Here is a 17,791-nt window from a genome sequence, read left to right on the forward strand (position 1 = left end):
AGGTTTCTGCACATTCCAAACACGCAGTAGCGACATCGCGTGGGCGGGCTCATGTGCATTGCTTTTTCTGGTCCTCATGCCAGCCATTCGTACGTGTGCAGGACACAGAGTGACTTTACTTTTAATGCCCCCAAAACAGGGACTAACGTGGCACTTTGTAAATGTGTCAAATTGGTGCGTGAGAAAGAGCAGCCCTCCATGTGTGGTTTCTACTCTTAAAAACCCAAATGAGAGAAAAGACTCAGCCGGGGATAGAGGGCAGCATCCCATGTGATTATTAGAAAGAGCTGCAGGGACACGGTAAACAGAGAACAAGCCAGAGGGTGAAGGCGAAGAGAACACAAGCAGCGGGAAGAAAACAGGGAGAGAGCTGAGATCACCCGCAGCCCCCAGCAGGACTGCCAGCGGCGGGCGGCGGAGGTGCACAAGGACCTTCCTACAGCCACGGTGACAAGAAAGGTCTCCTTGGAGAGCGTCCGGAGGAGGAGCAGAGTCAAAGAACACAAGTGACAGTCACAGCTAAAGCAGCACGCAGTGGTGACAAGCATTAGGCGGAAGTGTGGGCAGTGGCCGCGAGGTCCCGTGACACCTACCTGATGCGGACTCCTGCAGCTTCTCTCTCTTCCTCTTCTTCTTCTTACCCTGGAAGGAGAGAGGGGCACGGTCAGGCTGGTGCATGGCAGGGCCCGCCCTGGGACAGACAGGATGGGAAGGGACAGGAGGGGGTGACCGCCCCCACGCGTGTCTTAAGGCCTCAGGGTGAGACTCGCAGAGACCACGTGTAATCGCTCTGTGGCCTTGGTCCTGGTGGACACTGTGCCTGCTGCTCTGTCACATAACAATGTCCCAGGGCTGTGGCCTTACAGACGGCCAGTCTCTGTTCTTACTAACATTGTATTCAGAACCATCCCTGCAGGCGTCAGGCTCGGCAGTGACACAGCCATGCTTCTGGCCAGTCCTCCTCTCCCGGGACAGAGCTGCAGCTGACCCGAGCAAGAGGCCAGCAATCCCGACAGACAGGACACCTCACAGTGGCCTCCCTAGCTTACGTCTTCTGTGATAATTGTACCAACACATCCCAAGAAACACAGCTGTCAGGAGCTCACTGCGTGGCCTGGAGGAAGCAACTATAAGACCTGGGACTCGGGGTGCAGGGCATCTTAGCAGCAAAGCACAGAGACACGCCTTTAAGGCAGGCTCATGCCCAGGAGGGCAGCTGGGCTGTTATTGCAAACTCTCGTCCTGTCCTGCTGCTTCCAGAATGGAATCTTCAGCTAAAGCGCCACTGAGGGACTGAGCCCGGCCTGCGGCCTGGTGGACAAAGACGCGAGGAACAAAGCCGAGTCTGCCTCTTATTTAAGGCACACATGAAACAATTCCTTAAAAACTATAGAGAAAACTTTAAAGGTAAACTCATGTTGCACTGGCTTTCTTTAAAACTACTTCCTCTTACTCCAGGCCCTGCAGTACACCTGAGTAATCTCGGCTCTCGGAAGGCTGAGCCAGGAGGGTTGCCTGGGCTACATGGTGAGTTCAAGGCCAGCCTAGAGTACATAGCAAGACAGCTCAGGTAGAAAAAAAAAAAAAATGAGGACTTTCTTTTTATCTCTTCAGAGGGAGAAGAGGTGAGAGAGCATGGTAGAAAAAGAATATGCATGCTTCTTTTACATCTTTTAGAAACTTAAACTCATCACTTAAGGAGGGGAGAGACATTTAAAGTCCCTACACCTTCTTGGCACAGCAGAGCTAAGCGTGGTGCGGGCAGCGGGGAAGGCAGCGCTCTCTCCTGGATGCCTGGGATGGGATTAGAAGCCACCATGGCAGCCGCATGAGGGGACTCAGCTAATCAATCTGTGCTCTGTGAGGTCTCGGGGTGAACTGTGGCTCAGCCCCCCGAAAAGGGCAGGGACATTTACCCCTGCACCCCCGGGAGGGTCAGGGCACTGCCCAGAGGGCTCAGGGCAGCGGTTAGTGTGACCAGGTCAACTGCCAGGAGGTGGGCAGGCGACGGCAGCGGGTACTCACTTCTGCCCTGGTCACAGTCACAGGCTCTCAGCTCCACCCCTGGCCTTACTCTTTCTGGAAGGGACAGTTTCATCTATACGGGTCTTCCTGGCTGGCTTTCCCAGTCCTGCATGGGCTATGAGAATTACCACAGATGGAGTGTCTGTGTCCCCCCAAATTCTAACCTTGGATGTAATGGGGTAAGTCGAGGCAGCCTCAGGGAGGTGACAAAGCAAGAAAATGCATTGGCATCACCCCACACAGAGGTCACTGCACTTGCTGTTAGACTTTTGTCTCCAGGACCGTGAGGGACACATTTCTGTGGTCTCTAAGCTCTACCTGGTACAGCAGCCTGTGTAAACTAAGAGTGCTCTTCAGAATTTTAAATTATTCTAAGAGCTCAAAGAATCAAAATTATTTTCTATAAAATGATTAGACTAGGGCTGGGGATTTCGCTCAGCAGCATAAGCACCTGCCTTGCAAGCAGGCGGTCGTGAGTTCGATTTCCGGTACCAATTAAAAGAAACAAAAAACAAAAACAAATAAAATGATTAGACTTCAAAATATTTATAATGTGCTTTCTAAGCAACAGTGCTTACCACATCAAGACAGCATTTGTAAGATGCCCAAACTACACAGCAAAGAAAACATGAAGCAGGAACAAGGTGGCTCTTGCCAGTAAAACGAAACTAGTACAAATGAAGCCTGCTCTGCCTGAAGAAGATGCACCATAGCTGCCAGGGTGCATTCATACAGAATAAACGCTGTTTACAGTTCTGATTCATCTGTGGCAAAGAAAAAACCTGAATACACTGTTTACAGGAATTGTAAAGTAATATAAGCCAATACACTATACAATCCAATATATTATATACAATATAATATAATTTGGAAAGAAATTTAATAATATGTGTCAGGAACTTTAAAATATTTATATCCTTTAATGCAACACTTCCATGGCTACCAATCCATCCTACAGGGGAAATCTGTTTGAACAGACACATTCACTGCAGGATTATTAGTAATTTTAAGGGAAGAAAATAGAAACCTTAAATATCTAAAAGAAAATAATGTTGAACTAAAGTATGACATTCACTGAAGGGCACACTGATATATAGAAACACTATGCCATAAAAGATGAATGCTTCAGATATATATATATATATATATATATATATATACATATATATATATAATTTCTTACTTTATATTATTTCTTACTATGTATATATATATATATGTATATATAATTTCATACTTTCTGCATATATTATGACACAAAATACCTGTACATATATATTTATGTCCAAGTAAAAAATAAAATTCTGGAATGTAAGGCAAGGTTACAAATACTGTCTTTACATGGTGAGATTATGGGCTTTTCTTTTGTTTTTAACTTACATTTATTTTCATGATAAAGTCTTATGTTTTGTTTCTTTCTTTTTTGGGTACTGGGGATTAAACTCACAACTACGCTCTTGCAAGGCAGGTGCTTATGCCGCTGAGCTGAATCCCTGGCCCTATGTTTTGTTTCTTAAAAAGCACTTTTATTTTTAATTGAGACAGGGTCTCACTATGCAGTTCAGGCTGCCTTCAGCTCACCCTGTAGCAGAGGCTGGTCTCTAACTCACAAGGATCCTTCTGCCTCAACCTCCCAAGTGCTGGGATTACAGGTGTGCACCACCACATCCAGCCCTAAAAGGCTTTATTTATTGTTAAAACATGCATTAGTGCCCACAGCTCTTGTGACCCAGCTCAAGGGAGACCTGAAGCCTGCACTGCAGAGTCCTGTAGTTTGCAAATGCAGGAGCTCACAGGCACGGCCCCCTGACCTGGGGGTCCTTGGTGGAAGGGACAGAGGAGGGCAGGGCGGGGTCAGATGGGAGCAGCTTACGTAATTGTCTCTCGCAGACCAGCCCGGGTACAGCTGCATGTGGAGCTGTCTCTCCTTGCGCGCTAACTCGTAGTATTTGGCCTGCTCCTCCCGGGACAGGGCATGCCACTGCAACACAAAGTGGGGAGCGCGGTGAGCGGAGGCCACCAGGCAGGGCGGTCGGCTCAGCCTTCAGGGCAGACCACTGCCTGGAGTTGGCACTTGGCCTTCTGTTTGTCTCTGAACAACAGGAGGTCAAAGAGGGTTTCTCTGTCCTGTTCTCTGACGCCTGGTGAGACTCCTCACAGCAGCAGAGTAAGGGGATCTCTCCGGCCATGTGAGCTTGGCACTGAGCTTGCCCCTGCCCCACACTGGCAGCAGACTCTGGTGGCCACGCCCAGGCACCGTTTGCTTCTGCACACTGTGGTGACTTCCAGACGTGGCCTAGGACAGCCACCCTGTCCCGGCACTGCAGCTCCGTCCTGGGATGCAGGGCCCCTGAAGTCAGCCTGTCTGTCTGGGTCTTCACTGACTCCTCCTGCTCATACACGGGGCACACGCGCACACACCCACACACACGCACAGTCTGCCAAGGCACAGTGACACTACTGTCCACATGCAGAGCACACGTCCACTTCCCTCTGTTGGAAGCCACAGGTGTGACTAAGTTGCTCTGCACATGAGCCTAAAGCCCAGCTTCTGACATGAGCAGTGTGCCCAGCACCTGCTTCTTAAGCCCTCTCTCTTTCGCAGTGGGCGTGCTTTGGTGTCACAAGAACAAGACAGTTCACACAGGTGGCACTGGGGATGTGTGAGTTAGCTACACACTGCTCTACACACATCTGCGTGTCAGGTTCCACGCAGACTCAAGTTTGTCCTGCGTCCCAATGGCTGAAGGTGCCATTCAGCCTTCCAGAACGGGCTGGATCTGGGCACCAGTGGCCACGCAGGACAGCTGAGAGGTGGAGGCGGCGGCAGGGGGCCTCAGCCTGAATCTCCGCTGCCTCTGCGGCCCCAGCTCCTGGGCGTGGGCCTCTCTGCCTGCTCCTTGCCTGGCCTGGCCCACCCTGTGACTGATCTTATTCTTGCTGATCTCGTTTCTTTACAAAGTGATTTAAAATAGGAAAAGCCAGCGTGGTGGTGCATGCCTGTAATCCCAGCACTCAGGAGGCTGAGGCAGCAGGATCGGTGCCTGGAGGGAAGCCTGGACTACATGTGAGACCCTGTCTCACCAATAAAACTGGTAGTTTTCAAAATAGGAACAAAGGGCTGCGGGTTTCGCTCAGTGGCGTAAGTGCTCATCTTGCGAGCACGTGGTCATGAGTTCGATCTCTGGTACCAAAAAAAATAAATAAAATAGGAACAGATGATGGGGGTAGGGGAAGGAAAGGGAGAAGCAGGGGAGAGGCAGATGAGGGGGGAGGCCACCCTGAATATACATGCACTTGGCCCCCACCCTGAGTGTGTGTAGGAAGCCATCCAGAAGCTCTCCGGGGGCGGCAGCAGGGCCCGGGCTCTGGTCTGACAAACAGGACTGGAAGCCGGGCAGCAGTGGCTTCCTGCACGAGCCCCCAGGAGCCAGGCCCTCTGCTTGGGCACAGCCTTTGTAAAGTGCGGAGGTGAAGCTGCCAACTGGGAGCAGGGCAGGGCTCTGTGTGAACACCAAGGCAGACCAGGCCACACGATTTGGTTGACAAAGTAAGCTGGAAGGAGGAGGCCAAAAACAGAAGCAACCTTGAGGAGAAAAAGTGCAACCCAGATCTCTGTGCTAGAAGAAGAAACAGCCCCGCACCGATGCAGCTTCAGACGGCCTGGGCAGCCAGCGTGGACTCTGAGGCAGGAAAAGCCGCCCAGCCTGCAGCCCGCCCTGTGGTCCCGAGGGCCGAGGAGCCAGGAATGCGCCGGTACCAGGCTGCCCAGCAGAGCAGGCCAGAAACACGGATCACCGGGACCCCACACTCAGCACCGGTCCCAACCAGCTGGGCAGAGGAAAAGGGAAAGAACCAGAAAGCAAGAAACCCAGAAAGAAGGCCTTGCTGAACTTTGTTTTTCACGCTCGGACACGCCCTTCCTTACATGCAGCGCCTTTCGCTACCACAGGGCCAGGATGATGCTGTGCCACCTGCGGCAGCTTTAGAACTTGCTGAGAAAACCGAGAATTGTGAATAAAATGAACTTCCACGGTGCGTGCCACGGCGAGGCCTCCTTCCTTTGTGGCCAGGCCTCCTTCAGCTAACAGGGCAGTGAGGCTGGCGGAAGAGGCCCGCTGACAAAACTGGGAAACAGACAAGGAGAAAAAGCAGGGCGCGGACTGAACTATTCCCTTGCTGTTTGGGTTTGTGTCTGGATGTCCCCCAAAGCCTCGTAGAGGCGGGCTTTTAGGAGGCAGCTGAGTCTAGCATTTGTGATGGATTTATGGTCCAAAACTGGGGTTAACGGTGTGATTGGTACACCTGCCCCGGCTGGTAGCCCCGTGTATAACACTGGACAGAAAGAGCCAGCCAATCATGGACTGAAACCTCTACCAACTGGGAGCTAAATAAACCTTTTCTCCCCTAACAGTGGGCACTGGATGTTTTGTTTCTGTAACTAAGACACTTTTGTCCCCAACTGTTTCAGTTTGCTGACGTTTCTAATGCACAAAACCTACTCACAAAAAAAAAAAAAAAATCACAGACCAGACAGAAACACTGGGGAATAAAGCCAGACTAGAAGAAGAGCCTTTCCTTAAGAGGAGTTTCCAAAATATTCTTCTGCCTCTTACTGAAAAATACAAAGTTTTCAAAACGTTAAATTTCATGATCAAAGTTTTCACCAAATTGTGGGGAGAAATGCTCACTTGAATTTTAAAAAACTGATCGAGTTCCTTCGGGCCATAAACTTGTGGCAAATGGGCTTCCTTTATGAGCCACAGAAGTCTGAAAAGTGAAAGTTAATATTAAAATAAGATGTATGTCATTTGTATTGATAGCATACATTCAGAAAGCTTTAATTCATGAAAATGAACATTTCTGTTTAGAGAGATGGTAAGGATGAATTTTTAAAAAGGATAAAATGTCCGTGATGGATTTAAGATCCACTTTTAAGAACTCTAATCATCCCAGGGTAAAACCTCAGGGTGCTGAAGCCAGGACTTTGAAGAGCTTGCGGGGCCGGCCGTGCCAGGGGGGAGTTTGAAGGGTTAGAAAACCTGACCTTAATCAAAGTGCTTCAAGGCCTATAAATAGAAGCAGGTGTCTAAATCAAAGACAGAGCAGGACGGCAAATGAGAACCATCCTGGAGGACACAGGCAGGGTCTGGGGCGGCTTAGGGAATCGAGAAAGTAGCAATTGTTGAGACCACGCACTAAATATAGGGAGCATACTCCAGCTCATACCTTACTGGCTCCCTTGAACAGGAAAGCAGTTCCTGCTGGAAGGCCGGGGGCCTCGAGCTCAAAGGAGAAAAAAGGAAAGGCACAGAGGGTTACATGAGCTGACATAAATACGTCAATCCTTCTTGTCCTCTGGTTTCTTCTTTTAAGGGAAAACGGCCAGTGGTGAGTGGGGTTTCAAGGCGGAGCTCTTCAAAGATGCTGGGCTTCATGCATCTGCTATGATCTGGCTTGGGGAATCGCTGTAATTATCGTCATTAAGTGTTTAAGAATCCGCAAGGAGATGGGGCATCAGACCCAGGACACCAAAATAGTACAATCTACTGCTGCATCCTGCACTGGGAACCCTAGCATCTGGCAAACTGGAAACCCCTGAGTTTTGCAGCTAGCCCAGATAACTGGGGGTTTCTGCCTCCAGCTGAGCACTGCCTGCTGCCTAGCACCATCTACCCTCAGAGCACGTGCTGTCCTGGGTTCAGGATGAATGGTGCAAATCACCAGGAGCTGACACGCGCAGCGGCCAGGCCCCTCAGTCGGCACACGAGAGCAGATCTGAGTTGCTTGCGAAGTGTCAGAAACACAGACTGGGTGCTCAGTGAGGGCAGGAGAGAGCAGAGGGATGGCCTCTGCAGGTGGAAAAGGGACAGAGAGGTACAGGGAGGGGACAGGGCGTGAAAAGCATGGAGCAGGGCCAGCTTCCCATGGGAGTGAGCGGTGGTGGGATCATTGTGCACTGCCAGCAGAGACTTGTGACGCTTTCTTTACATGGTAACGCAGTCATAGTGAAAGCGCCACCCCAATTAGACAGACTCTGATTTGTCTCGCCAGTCTTTAGATGCCTAAAATGGCAAAACCGTCTCAGATTCTGCCAAAAGTACAGCCCGGTCCCCTGCCCCTGGGTTGGTGTCTGTCTAGTTACATCTGGGGCCAGGGAGCGTGGGTGGAAGGGGGCAGGAGGGGCCTCGCCGTTCTGGACTGGAAGAGCCCGAGAGCCAACAGGTAGGGGGCTCTGGGATCCCTGGGGGCTTCCCTTTAAATCCTCACCACACATGGCTTCACCCCACCTGATGCCGCCTGCCCCCGGGGTTGGGCTGAGCACAGGCCCTGAGGCTTCAGCAGGGCCCCCAGGCCCACTGTTCTGCCCTGTGACCCTGCTGGAGACTCTGGGACTTTTTACAAACTCTGTATTTATTAGATAATTTGATGCCTATATCTTGCCACCAAACCTTACGCCTCAGAAAAGCAAGAACCACATCTCCATCATTACCTAACGCCACACATCATGCTTGGCACGTAAAGACACATTTATTTATAGAAGGACACAAGCCTGGTCATGGTAGTGCAGTGCTTGGGAGGCCGAAGCAGGAGGATCACTGTGAATTCGAGACCAACTAGACTACAAAGTGAGTTCAAGGCCAGCCTGAACTACACAGTGAAACCCTTCCTCAAACGAACCAAACCAAACCTAAACAAAACAGTTTCTGGTTCCAGGAAGTTCCCCATGTGTAGCGCACAGCCTTGTTCAGAGCTCTCTGCCAGGGGACCCCCCACATGGCCGGATTCTGGGCATCCCCACCCCGGGGATGCCAAGCAGCAGCTTGGCAATGCATGTGATGCCCCCTGACATGTCGCCAGCTGCGGCAGATGGGCAGGAAGCGCCCACGGCTGCTGCACCACGCGCCCGCTCCGTGCTTGTACCTACCCTCCTGCCGAGGATCTGGTTGATGGCCGCGCTCTCCTTGAGCGTGCACTCAGCCACCACGTTGGCCCTCATCTCTTTCATGTACAACATGAATGCATTCAGAGGCTTCTTAATGTGAGGTCTTTTTGGCTCCTGCTCCTTTCTCTGTTCGTGCTGAGGCTTCCTAAAAGGCAGATGGGGGTGGGGACAGATGAGGCTGAGGCAGGAGGCAGAGCGGCTGAACCCAGCCCACCTCGAGCCCCCAGGACACCGCCAACCCCCAGGACAGCTGCTGGTTTTCGGGGCAGGAAAGCCAGGCTCTGGTGACGAGGAGGCTGCTCAGGCTGCCTGCGCTCACAGTCCCCGCACCCCAGTCTGCAGGGACCCTGGGCTCTTCGTGTGGCTCTTCCTTGAATCCTCTGCTGCAGGACCACAAACTACATTTCCAAGAGGCTGTGGGGAAAACCCACTTGGCTCCTGCGTCCCAGAGACTCCCCAACACCCTTGCATTCTGGGCTGAATTCAAACCCAATTGGGCTCGATTCTCCAGCTCCCCACCCCAGTGAGGCTCCCACACCTCGCAGGCCCACAGCCCTCTGGTCTCAGGACATGGCCTTCCGGGCAGGGGACACGGGTTCCCAACCGCAGAGGCAGAAGGTGACAGGAGGTGCGACCGCTACTCACACGTGCATTAGGTCACTGTCGGTGTGGGGGTGTTCCTGCTTGACCTGAGGTGTGACGATAGCTGGGTGAGGGATGCCAGTTGTGTGGGGACCGGGAGGACCGGGAATCATGTGATGGGAAAACCTAGGGTAGGAGAGAGGAGAGCGGCGTGTGCTGCAGGCCCTGGAGGCCGGAGCCCAGTGCGAGCAGCCCACGCACCAGCGCGTTAACTACACCTTACGCGGGGCTGGGAGTTGGCTTTTCCTTTCTGTATTTAGGTGAAAAAACAGAATTATTCTCTGTAGTTTTTGTTTTCAAACTAAGAGTAGAATGTGACATTTCTCCCAGAGGGTAGGAGGTCATGGGATGATGGGGGAAAAGGGAATGGTTTTCCTTGCAAAGCAGCTTTCAAGTCAGAATGTACACAAGAGTGTGGGACCCTAAGGCATAGGGGCACATAAGGGGAAGGGCAGGAGGTGTGCGTTAGCTTCCCTGTGACCAGGCTTCCTCTCTCGGCTTCCAGGATGTCCTCTGAAGATGCAGTACTGTCTGCGAGAGCTCTACAACTATGGAAACCTGACAGCAGACTCAAGGGAGAGGTCATCGTAAAACCAGGTACACAGTCCTGCAGCGAGGTAAAAAGCTGCATCTGCTAAGGCTCTTACTGATGACACTTGTATAGCACTTTAAAGAAATAAGTTTTAAAATAGCTGCCACCAGCTTACAAGGGGCGAAAGCTGCCCCACAGGAAAAATCAACACCACGCTCTCAGCAGCAGCTCGGAGCCATGTGGCTGTGCCTCAGAGATTCCTGCCTTTCGAACTACTTTAAAGTAAGCATCAAATTCCACAAGGACAACAGTCTCAGGTCTTTCATCACTGCCCTTACCATTAATTCCTTTATTTAAGGAGGACCTCTACCTGGGTGTATAATATTCCAGAAACGAATTTCTTTAACTATGAAGGAGGCATGGTGAAACACAAAGACATGGCCGAACAAGGATGCGATGCTACATATACGATTTTCAAAAATACACGGCAGTGAAAATTCTGTCCTCTGACAGTTCTTACAGCATCAGATTAGTTCATCAAAAAGAACAGTTTGTGCTTTCATTGTTTGATCATTTTTTTAAAGCCTGAATCTTGTAACCTGAGCAACTGCTTTGGGGATAACAATACACAATGTATTAACTGGTGTTAATTTCCTAGTATTTTTTTTTTTTTGAAATTCTGTATTGTTGCTATCCTGTTTTTAAATGCACTTTAGCGGGGAGAATACTAACTCCGTTCCCTCAACCCTGCCAGCTGGACTGACGACTCACTAAGCAAGTCATACACACGTGTGTGTACACACACGCACGGGTATTTTCTTTCTTTTTCTTCTAAAGTTGGAGATTGCCGCGCAACGGGCGAGCTGCACACCCACACAGAAGGATGGGCACGGGCGGTGACCCACGCGCTGCGTCCCACGGGCCCTGGCTCCCGCTGCAGCACAGGCCGGGACCTGAGTGCACCAGGGGCGCCGCCCTCTCCGGAAGCGAAGCTTCGCGCACGGTGCCCGCGGGTTACCCGGCCTCGCCGCCCCCAGCGGGGTCTGCACACAGCCTGAGCCGCACACTCGGATACGCGCGCGCCACCACCTGGCCCTGCCCGCGGCCCGGGCCGTCCGCACACACTGCCCACTGCCACAGCTGCAGCCTGCTCAGCGGAAGCAAATCCGAGGAAGCTCAGACCCCACCGTGCGCGGCCGGCCCCTCCCACCCAGGACCACGAGTCCAGCAAGCTCCTCTTGCCACGCCCCCGCTGGGGACATCCTGGGGACCACAGATCCCCAGGAGGCGCTGCTGCCGTCCCTGCAGTGGCCCCGCGGTGACACCGAGGGTGGGAGCCAGGCACACAGCACAGACACACGCAGGCGGGGACGCGCCCTGCTGGCTGGGGCTGGAGCTGGGGCAAGCGGGGCGCGGGATGCAAGCACAAGGGCCACCCCACCTACCTGGACATGGAGGTGTCGACCGACAGGGAGGATGGGTAGGGCTGCCTGAATCCACCCGAGATGGGGTAAACAGGCTGACCTTGCCTGAGGTCACAGAAGAGAGGAGCCGTCAATGACGCCACCCAGGACCAGCCAGTGCCAGAGTGGGGGGAGCGAGGTGGCAAGGGCTCAGACAGGGGGCCTCCTCCTCCCCTTCCCGACTGCAGCTCTGAGCACCAGCAATGCCGGTCTCTGTCCCTCCCCTCTCCCAGCCCCACCAGGGTGCTGAGGAAAGGCCCTTCATAAAGGCTTCCTGAAGCCCCAGCAGCGGCCCATGGCAGCAATGCCAGCGCTCAGGAGGCTGAGGCAGGAGGACTGCCATGAGTTTGGGCCAGCCGGGGCTACATAATGAATTCAAGGTCAGCTGTCTCAAAAAGTATAAAAGCTTATGGAGTATAACGCAGCCCTGAGAGTGGCGAAATATCCCCTTTGGCTTAGTAAACTGAGGATCTTTGAGAATGTGAGAGAAGGGAGGAAAAAAGGCTATAAAATTTCACCTTTGCATAAAGGTAAGTAAACATTTCACTGCACCCTGACCCCACTCTATGCACGTGTTAGTCAAGGAGTACGAGACTAATTCAAGGGTTATTTCTCTCCACCCCAAGAAATCCGTCTTTCCCTCCGCTCTGTTTCTCCCATTTTCCATGTCCTCTATTTCCACTGCCTCAGGGGAAGGAACCTGGGCAGGGCTCGCTGCCCCAGTGACTACGTTCAGACCACCCTAAGGTCGGCACGTCACACCGACCTCGGTGGCCTGAGCTGCTAAGGATGGACAGCGAGTGTCCAGGTGGCAGACAGCGCTGACAGAGGAGGAGAGACGCTGGCTGAAGTCGTGCTGGGCCACGGGGAGAACGGAGGAGGAAGGGAGAGGCAGGGCGGGGTGTGTGTGTGTGCTGGTGACAGCTACGCGCTGGTGACAGCGGGTACGGACGGCTGCGGCAAGCCGCCCACCCCTCCTTCCCACGTTTACAAATGTGTTTGGGAATAATCAACCACTACACCAGAAAGAGGAGCAGTATCCCGGTTCTGAACAAAACAGAGGCCCCAAATCAGCACTTTGCCTCTCTGAACTGAAATGGGTCTAGTTCTTCATTATCACCTAACAGATGCGTTCACTTCATTAAACCTGAAGCTCTCTGCTCAGGTGTCAGGCACTCTTCTGTCCACTTAGAAGCAACAGTAGTTATATGATGTGCCCACATTTATGTTTCAAAAACATAAGTTGTTTTTTTTTTTAAAAAAAAGCAAGCCGCCCTAAGTGCTAAGTTTGAATAGGCAGAGCGGGTGCCCTGGGCCACAAATCCAATCCATAAAACTGTAAGCTTCAAAGCAAAGGCTACATGGTCATTTTCTACCCATATTAGCCAACGGATTCAATCCATTTCAAAGTCTGTGTTTCTTAATCTTTCAAACTGAAATGAAAGAAACTTTGAGGCTCGCTTGTGGGTGTGAAATCCCCCACCCCCACCCCACCCCACGTGGGAACACCCACGCAGCTCATTTCCAGGGGGAAAGGGAAAGCCCTGGCCGGGCTGCAGGGAGGATCTTACCAGCCAAGAGGAGGGGTGATCTGTCCCACGCCGCCAGGAGACAGCGGGTAGAAGGTGGGGATGTCAGGGGCCGGAGGGTGTCTGGACATGCCTGAGAAAGAGAACAGGGAGGCAGTGTTTGTGGCCGCAGAACATGTGAGCAGAAAGGCGAGTGGGTGCTTCACACCATGAATACGGATAGGACACACGTGCTCTCGATGACATTCCTTCCCAGACCCAGCGACAGACATCAGCCCTCAAGGTCACCTGGAAAATCAGGGCCTTGTGCAGCTCCTGGAGGAATAAACCTGCCACCAGGGAAAGAGTGGCTGGGACAGCCTGTTCAAGGGTTTACTTTGCCCTTGACCTTTGACTTGGGGGAGCAGAATGGAAGCTTGAGCCCCTTCCCGGGGCTCGAGGATGCCTGCAGCACCCCTTCCAGTCTCATAGGCATACCAATTGGGGGGCACAGCACCAGAGGAGCAGAGATTAATTAGGAATCTTCTCGGCCCCACAATGGCCACACTTGATGCGATTCATCTGGTCTCCATCTCCATCACTTCGGCTAAGCCTTTCAAAGGGTGGCATCCTCTGGGCTCCAAGGTCATGCTGACCCAGATGAGCTGTGTTCTGAAGGCAAGGAGGGGCCACCACCAGGTCCCAAAGCGCACTGCCCCGGAGCGGTAAACACCACCTAACCATCCCTCTGAATCCTCATCCCAGACCACCACCTCTGTGGGTAGCAGCTGACCCAATGTGCAAAACCAAGCAACCCCCCAAACCCTGAACAGAACAGGATGGTCTTACAAAATGTCAAACATAAACATTCAGACTTGACATGCTTGAGGGAAAATGATTCTGAAAAGTGCCACAGAAGTCACCTGTCAGTGCACCGTGGCTCTGAAAGACCACTGCCAAGCCCATGCACAGGAGGTGGATGTCCAGCCAATGGGAACCATGAGGAGCACACCCTCCTGAAGAGGCCTGGACGCCCTAACATGCTGAGAGCTTCACGCAGCTCCGAGAGGACACCGAAGGCCTGGACCATATGGGAATAACTCAAGGAAACACTGCCTTCAAAGAGGATATTAACTTGGCTTTGAAGTTTGAATAAACTGCCTCAATTCTTACGAGTAGATAAAGGAAAAAGGTCTTCCTCTCTCAACATTTTGCTGTTTTTAAAATAATGGTCTCAAATCCCCTTTTAAATTTTTTTTTCTTTTGCTAGAAACACTGAATCTTTGGATGCCAGTAGACCCCAAGTTCTACACCTAGGGGTTTTTTTCTGGGCTCTGGAAAAGTTGCAGGGGCCTGTGGGCGGAACCTGTTCAAGTCTCAGGTGGTGGGGGAGGTTGCTTGCTGTTGCGTTTTTTCTTTTTAACCTGATGCCTCACTCATGCTGGGATTCAGAAACCTCCAAATGTCGGGGTGCTATGGGGTTTGAAACAAAAACAGAAAGCATACAAGCAGACCGTCTCAGGGAGGCAGCAGAGGCTGCACAGTCATTATTATTATAGGAATGTGAAAATACATCTGGGAGTCAGATGCCCTGAAGATCTGTTTAATCCCTGTGTTAAAGTAAGGTCTCGGGGCTCCAGTGACATGGAGGCATCTTTTTGGGTACATATGAAGCAGTTTTGTCCTGGGGCACAGAGAGACGACCACTTGTGGCTGTCCATACTCCTCTCCGTTGTACGCCACCGTGCTGGCCACAAGTCCATGGCCCACAGCTGCCCCCAGTGGGACTTGGCTTTTCTGCCAGGGGAGGAGGGAAGCAGCTTCGCTGCACGCCGTGTCCTGGTCTGCAGTCACCTGTGGCCTCTGGTATCCTGCTTGCTTTTCAAAGGCCCCTGTCCGGCGCGCTTCTCTCTCACTTTCAGAGCGCTGAGAAATCCATGTCTCCGTGGAGTTTTCACCTACTCATCTGCATCTGCACCTGTAATACGGGTCTGGGTGTCTGACATCCATTCTCCCATCATTTGTGCAAATGACTCCTTTCTTGCAGAGTGCAGGGAGAAAAGACTGCACTCCCCCCACCTGTCAAATGCTGGCTGTCTCCAAAGAGGTTCTTGGTAAACATTTCTAAAATACTTAAAATACCCACTCCTAGGCTGGGCAATAAAGTCACCCATTCTGCATGCACATATGACTGCTTAGGTCCTTGTATGAGCAAAACATGAAGCTCCCGAACGGCTCGTGACCCTTTGCTTTCCTGTGTCCAAGGGTGTCCGCTCCTCTCTGCTGGTGCTGGGTCCCCAAGGTACATCCACATCACCTGCTGGACTCGCATGTGTCAAGCAGTGACCATACGTAGCACAGCTTGAAAGATTTTTAAACTCTTCAAAGTAAGCTGTGAGTGTCAGTAAAATAATCCTGGAATCAGACCGAGTGAATTTCCTCCTCACCGGCTCTGGGCCTTTGAAGAAGGGCTGTGTTCACTGTCGCTGCTTGGCAGCATCTGAACAGTAACAGGTTGTCCAAAGTGTATGGGATGCATAAAAGCATGAGGCACAGAGCGTGAGTGTTTTTGTTTCTAAGGATAAAATAGGTCAGACAAAGATGGAGCCAGTATTTAATAACGGGACTGACAGTGAGCAGAAAAATGTCACTGGCATTAGCTTCCTTTTTCTTCCCTACACACACGTGGGTATGTACGAAACTCACACGGGAATTAGCTGGAGGTCACTCTAGTTTTGCACCCAGGAGAGTCAGTCCCAAGGACTAACGGCTGGTGCCTGTGGCCTGGTCCTCAGGACATCGGACTCAGCTGTGCTCATGCTTTCTGGGAGAGCTGACCAGACTACTGGGCCTGCATCTCGGCCCCATGTGGCTCTACCTGGCTGCGGACAAGCCCGCCCAAAAGGCCAGCAGCAGCACAGCGAGCAAGCCCGCAAGCTTGGATTCTGACATCAGGAGTGCTCCAGAGGAATCTCTGTAAACTCAGATCACGTCCCCAGAGGTGCTGGATGGTAAAGTACTGGGTGGTCAAAAACACAGTGGATGTTGAAATTTTAAACAATTATTATAGTAAAAAACGAATGCTCCTCTCAGTTCCCCATCTCACGTCTCACGTAGCCCATCGCACTTGCCACTTTCTGACAGTTTTTTTCTTCAGTGTTTTCACAAGGTGATCAAAGGTCTGGTGGCTGCAGCCGCTGCCGCCGTCCAGCCGAAAGGCAGGTTCACTAAAAGGCCGTGTCCTGACCCACCTTGTTCACCGATCAGGCACCGAGTGACTGCCGGCTCCTCTGCCAAAGTCAGGATGACCACGAAACGGAGATGTTTCGAATGGATTCAGGATACAGAAGCAGGCCAGATGGCACAACTAAAGACACTCAGGAAAGTGGATTCCAGAGCTGCTGCAGAACACGGCAGGACCCATGGGAAGTGTGTGGGAAGCCAGGCTGGGGGTCCTGAGGGGCATTCACAGCAGTGTGTCTTACTGTGATACAGCTTTCTTGTGTGGACACACTGCTTTTCCCCCTCACACCTCGTACACAAATCTCAAGACAAATCTGTAATTTAGGACAAGATCTTTGCAGCACAGATAGTATGCAGAAGACACAAACACAAAAATTTGTTACCAAAATGAGACTAAAGGGACAGCAGGCGGACCAATGCTGGCCATGCCTCTAGTCCCTTGTACTTCTGCAGTTTGTTAAAAAAAAAAAAAAAGTTTGAAAAGCAATGATTTAAATGACAATTTGGTAAAAGAAATTAGGAAACCAGTTGGGATGGAAACAGGAAACATAAATGTGATTGTTAATTAGCTATAAATTTCTCTCTTTTTAAAAGGGAAGTAAGCCTAGAATTCTCCAGAGAGCAGCTACTGAACCACGAAGAGTTATTCTTTTGAGTAAGTGCTTCTAACGGGGCCTACGATGCAGTAAGGACTATTTGTTAAATAAACAAATGAGTCTTTAAATACTGCTGGACTCTTCACCGCAAGTTTAGGGTTTGTGTCTGTCACCCACGACTTCCTGTTCCAGATGGAACCCTGTCTCTGACACCCAAACTCACTTCCCTTCTTGGCACAGCCCTCTCCCAGGGGCACAGCCATAGACCTGATGGAAACCTGGAGATGTCGGCGGGTAAGTCTTGTCTGCACTGGGGAAGGGTCCTCGGGAACCACTCGGGTTCCAGTGCAGCAGTAACTAAGCCTGAAGGAAGGGTTCGCATCAACAGCAAAGCAGCTCAAGGTGCTCACTGTTTCATCCAGGAGGGGGCCGTCCTGAGGATACTGTTTGTTTTGTGTGTGTGACGGGGTCTCACTATGTAGCCCAGGTTGGCCTTAAACTCACTGTGGTTCTCCTGCCTCAGCCTCCTGCGTGCTGGGTTCCAGGGCTGAACACTTGTTTTCACACGTTCCTTAGATGCTGCTGTGTAATACACACCCAGCTGGACATGAGAGTGAAACCCAGGCAGAGGCAGACACTACCCCTCGGCACCCCCTGCTTCCCACAGGCTGTGCAGGGCCTCGGAGCACCCTGTGAAGTCCAAGTGTGTGGTCCTGATGACAAGCTGTCCTGGAAGTAGCCCTGGAGACTGGGGCCAGAGGTGGGGACACCAGAGCGCTTCGTCCTCCTCCCAGCCCAACCGGGTGCACTGTGCAGGCCTGGACAGGTAGCGTCGC

At 51.8% G+C, this 17,791-nt stretch overlaps 1 protein-coding gene and 1 long non-coding RNA gene across 11 annotated transcripts in view; one reads left to right on the forward strand and one right to left on the reverse strand.

The window, feature by feature from the left end:
- Window positions 1–17,791, reverse strand: part of Lef1 (lymphoid enhancer binding factor 1) — a 93,484-nt gene that overhangs the window by 12,480 nt on the left and 63,213 nt on the right. For 6 of the 10 annotated variants that reach the window (XM_023564340.2, XM_003467991.5, XM_063260611.1 and 3 more), the window contains exons 5-10: window positions 13,180–13,270; window positions 11,591–11,674; window positions 9,617–9,739; window positions 8,954–9,116; window positions 3,899–4,006; window positions 594–642 (exon numbers count right to left, since the gene is read on the reverse strand). In XM_023564340.2, coding sequence (XP_023420108.1) covers window positions 594–642; window positions 3,899–4,006; window positions 8,954–9,116; window positions 9,617–9,739; window positions 11,591–11,674; window positions 13,180–13,270 — 618 coding nt within the window. The remainder of the gene's footprint in view (window positions 1–593; window positions 643–3,898; window positions 4,007–8,953; window positions 9,117–9,616; window positions 9,740–11,590; window positions 11,675–13,179; window positions 13,271–17,791) is intronic. The other 4 variants (XM_003467993.5, XM_013150600.3, XM_063260613.1 and 1 more) reach the window with 1 other exon arrangement.
- On the forward strand, window positions 9,735–13,067 carry LOC106027279 (uncharacterized). The gene is made up of 2 exons (XR_001200861.3): window positions 9,735–10,210; window positions 10,983–13,067. It is a non-coding gene; the product is annotated as an uncharacterized LOC106027279 (long non-coding RNA).

The sequence above is a fragment of the Cavia porcellus genome, unplaced genomic scaffold, assembly GCF_034190915.1.
Source record: "Cavia porcellus strain 051 isolate PalLab524CR breed Dunkin Hartley unplaced genomic scaffold, mCavPor4.1 scaffold_14, whole genome shotgun sequence".
NCBI classification, from domain to species: Eukaryota; Metazoa; Chordata; class Mammalia; order Rodentia; family Caviidae; genus Cavia; species Cavia porcellus.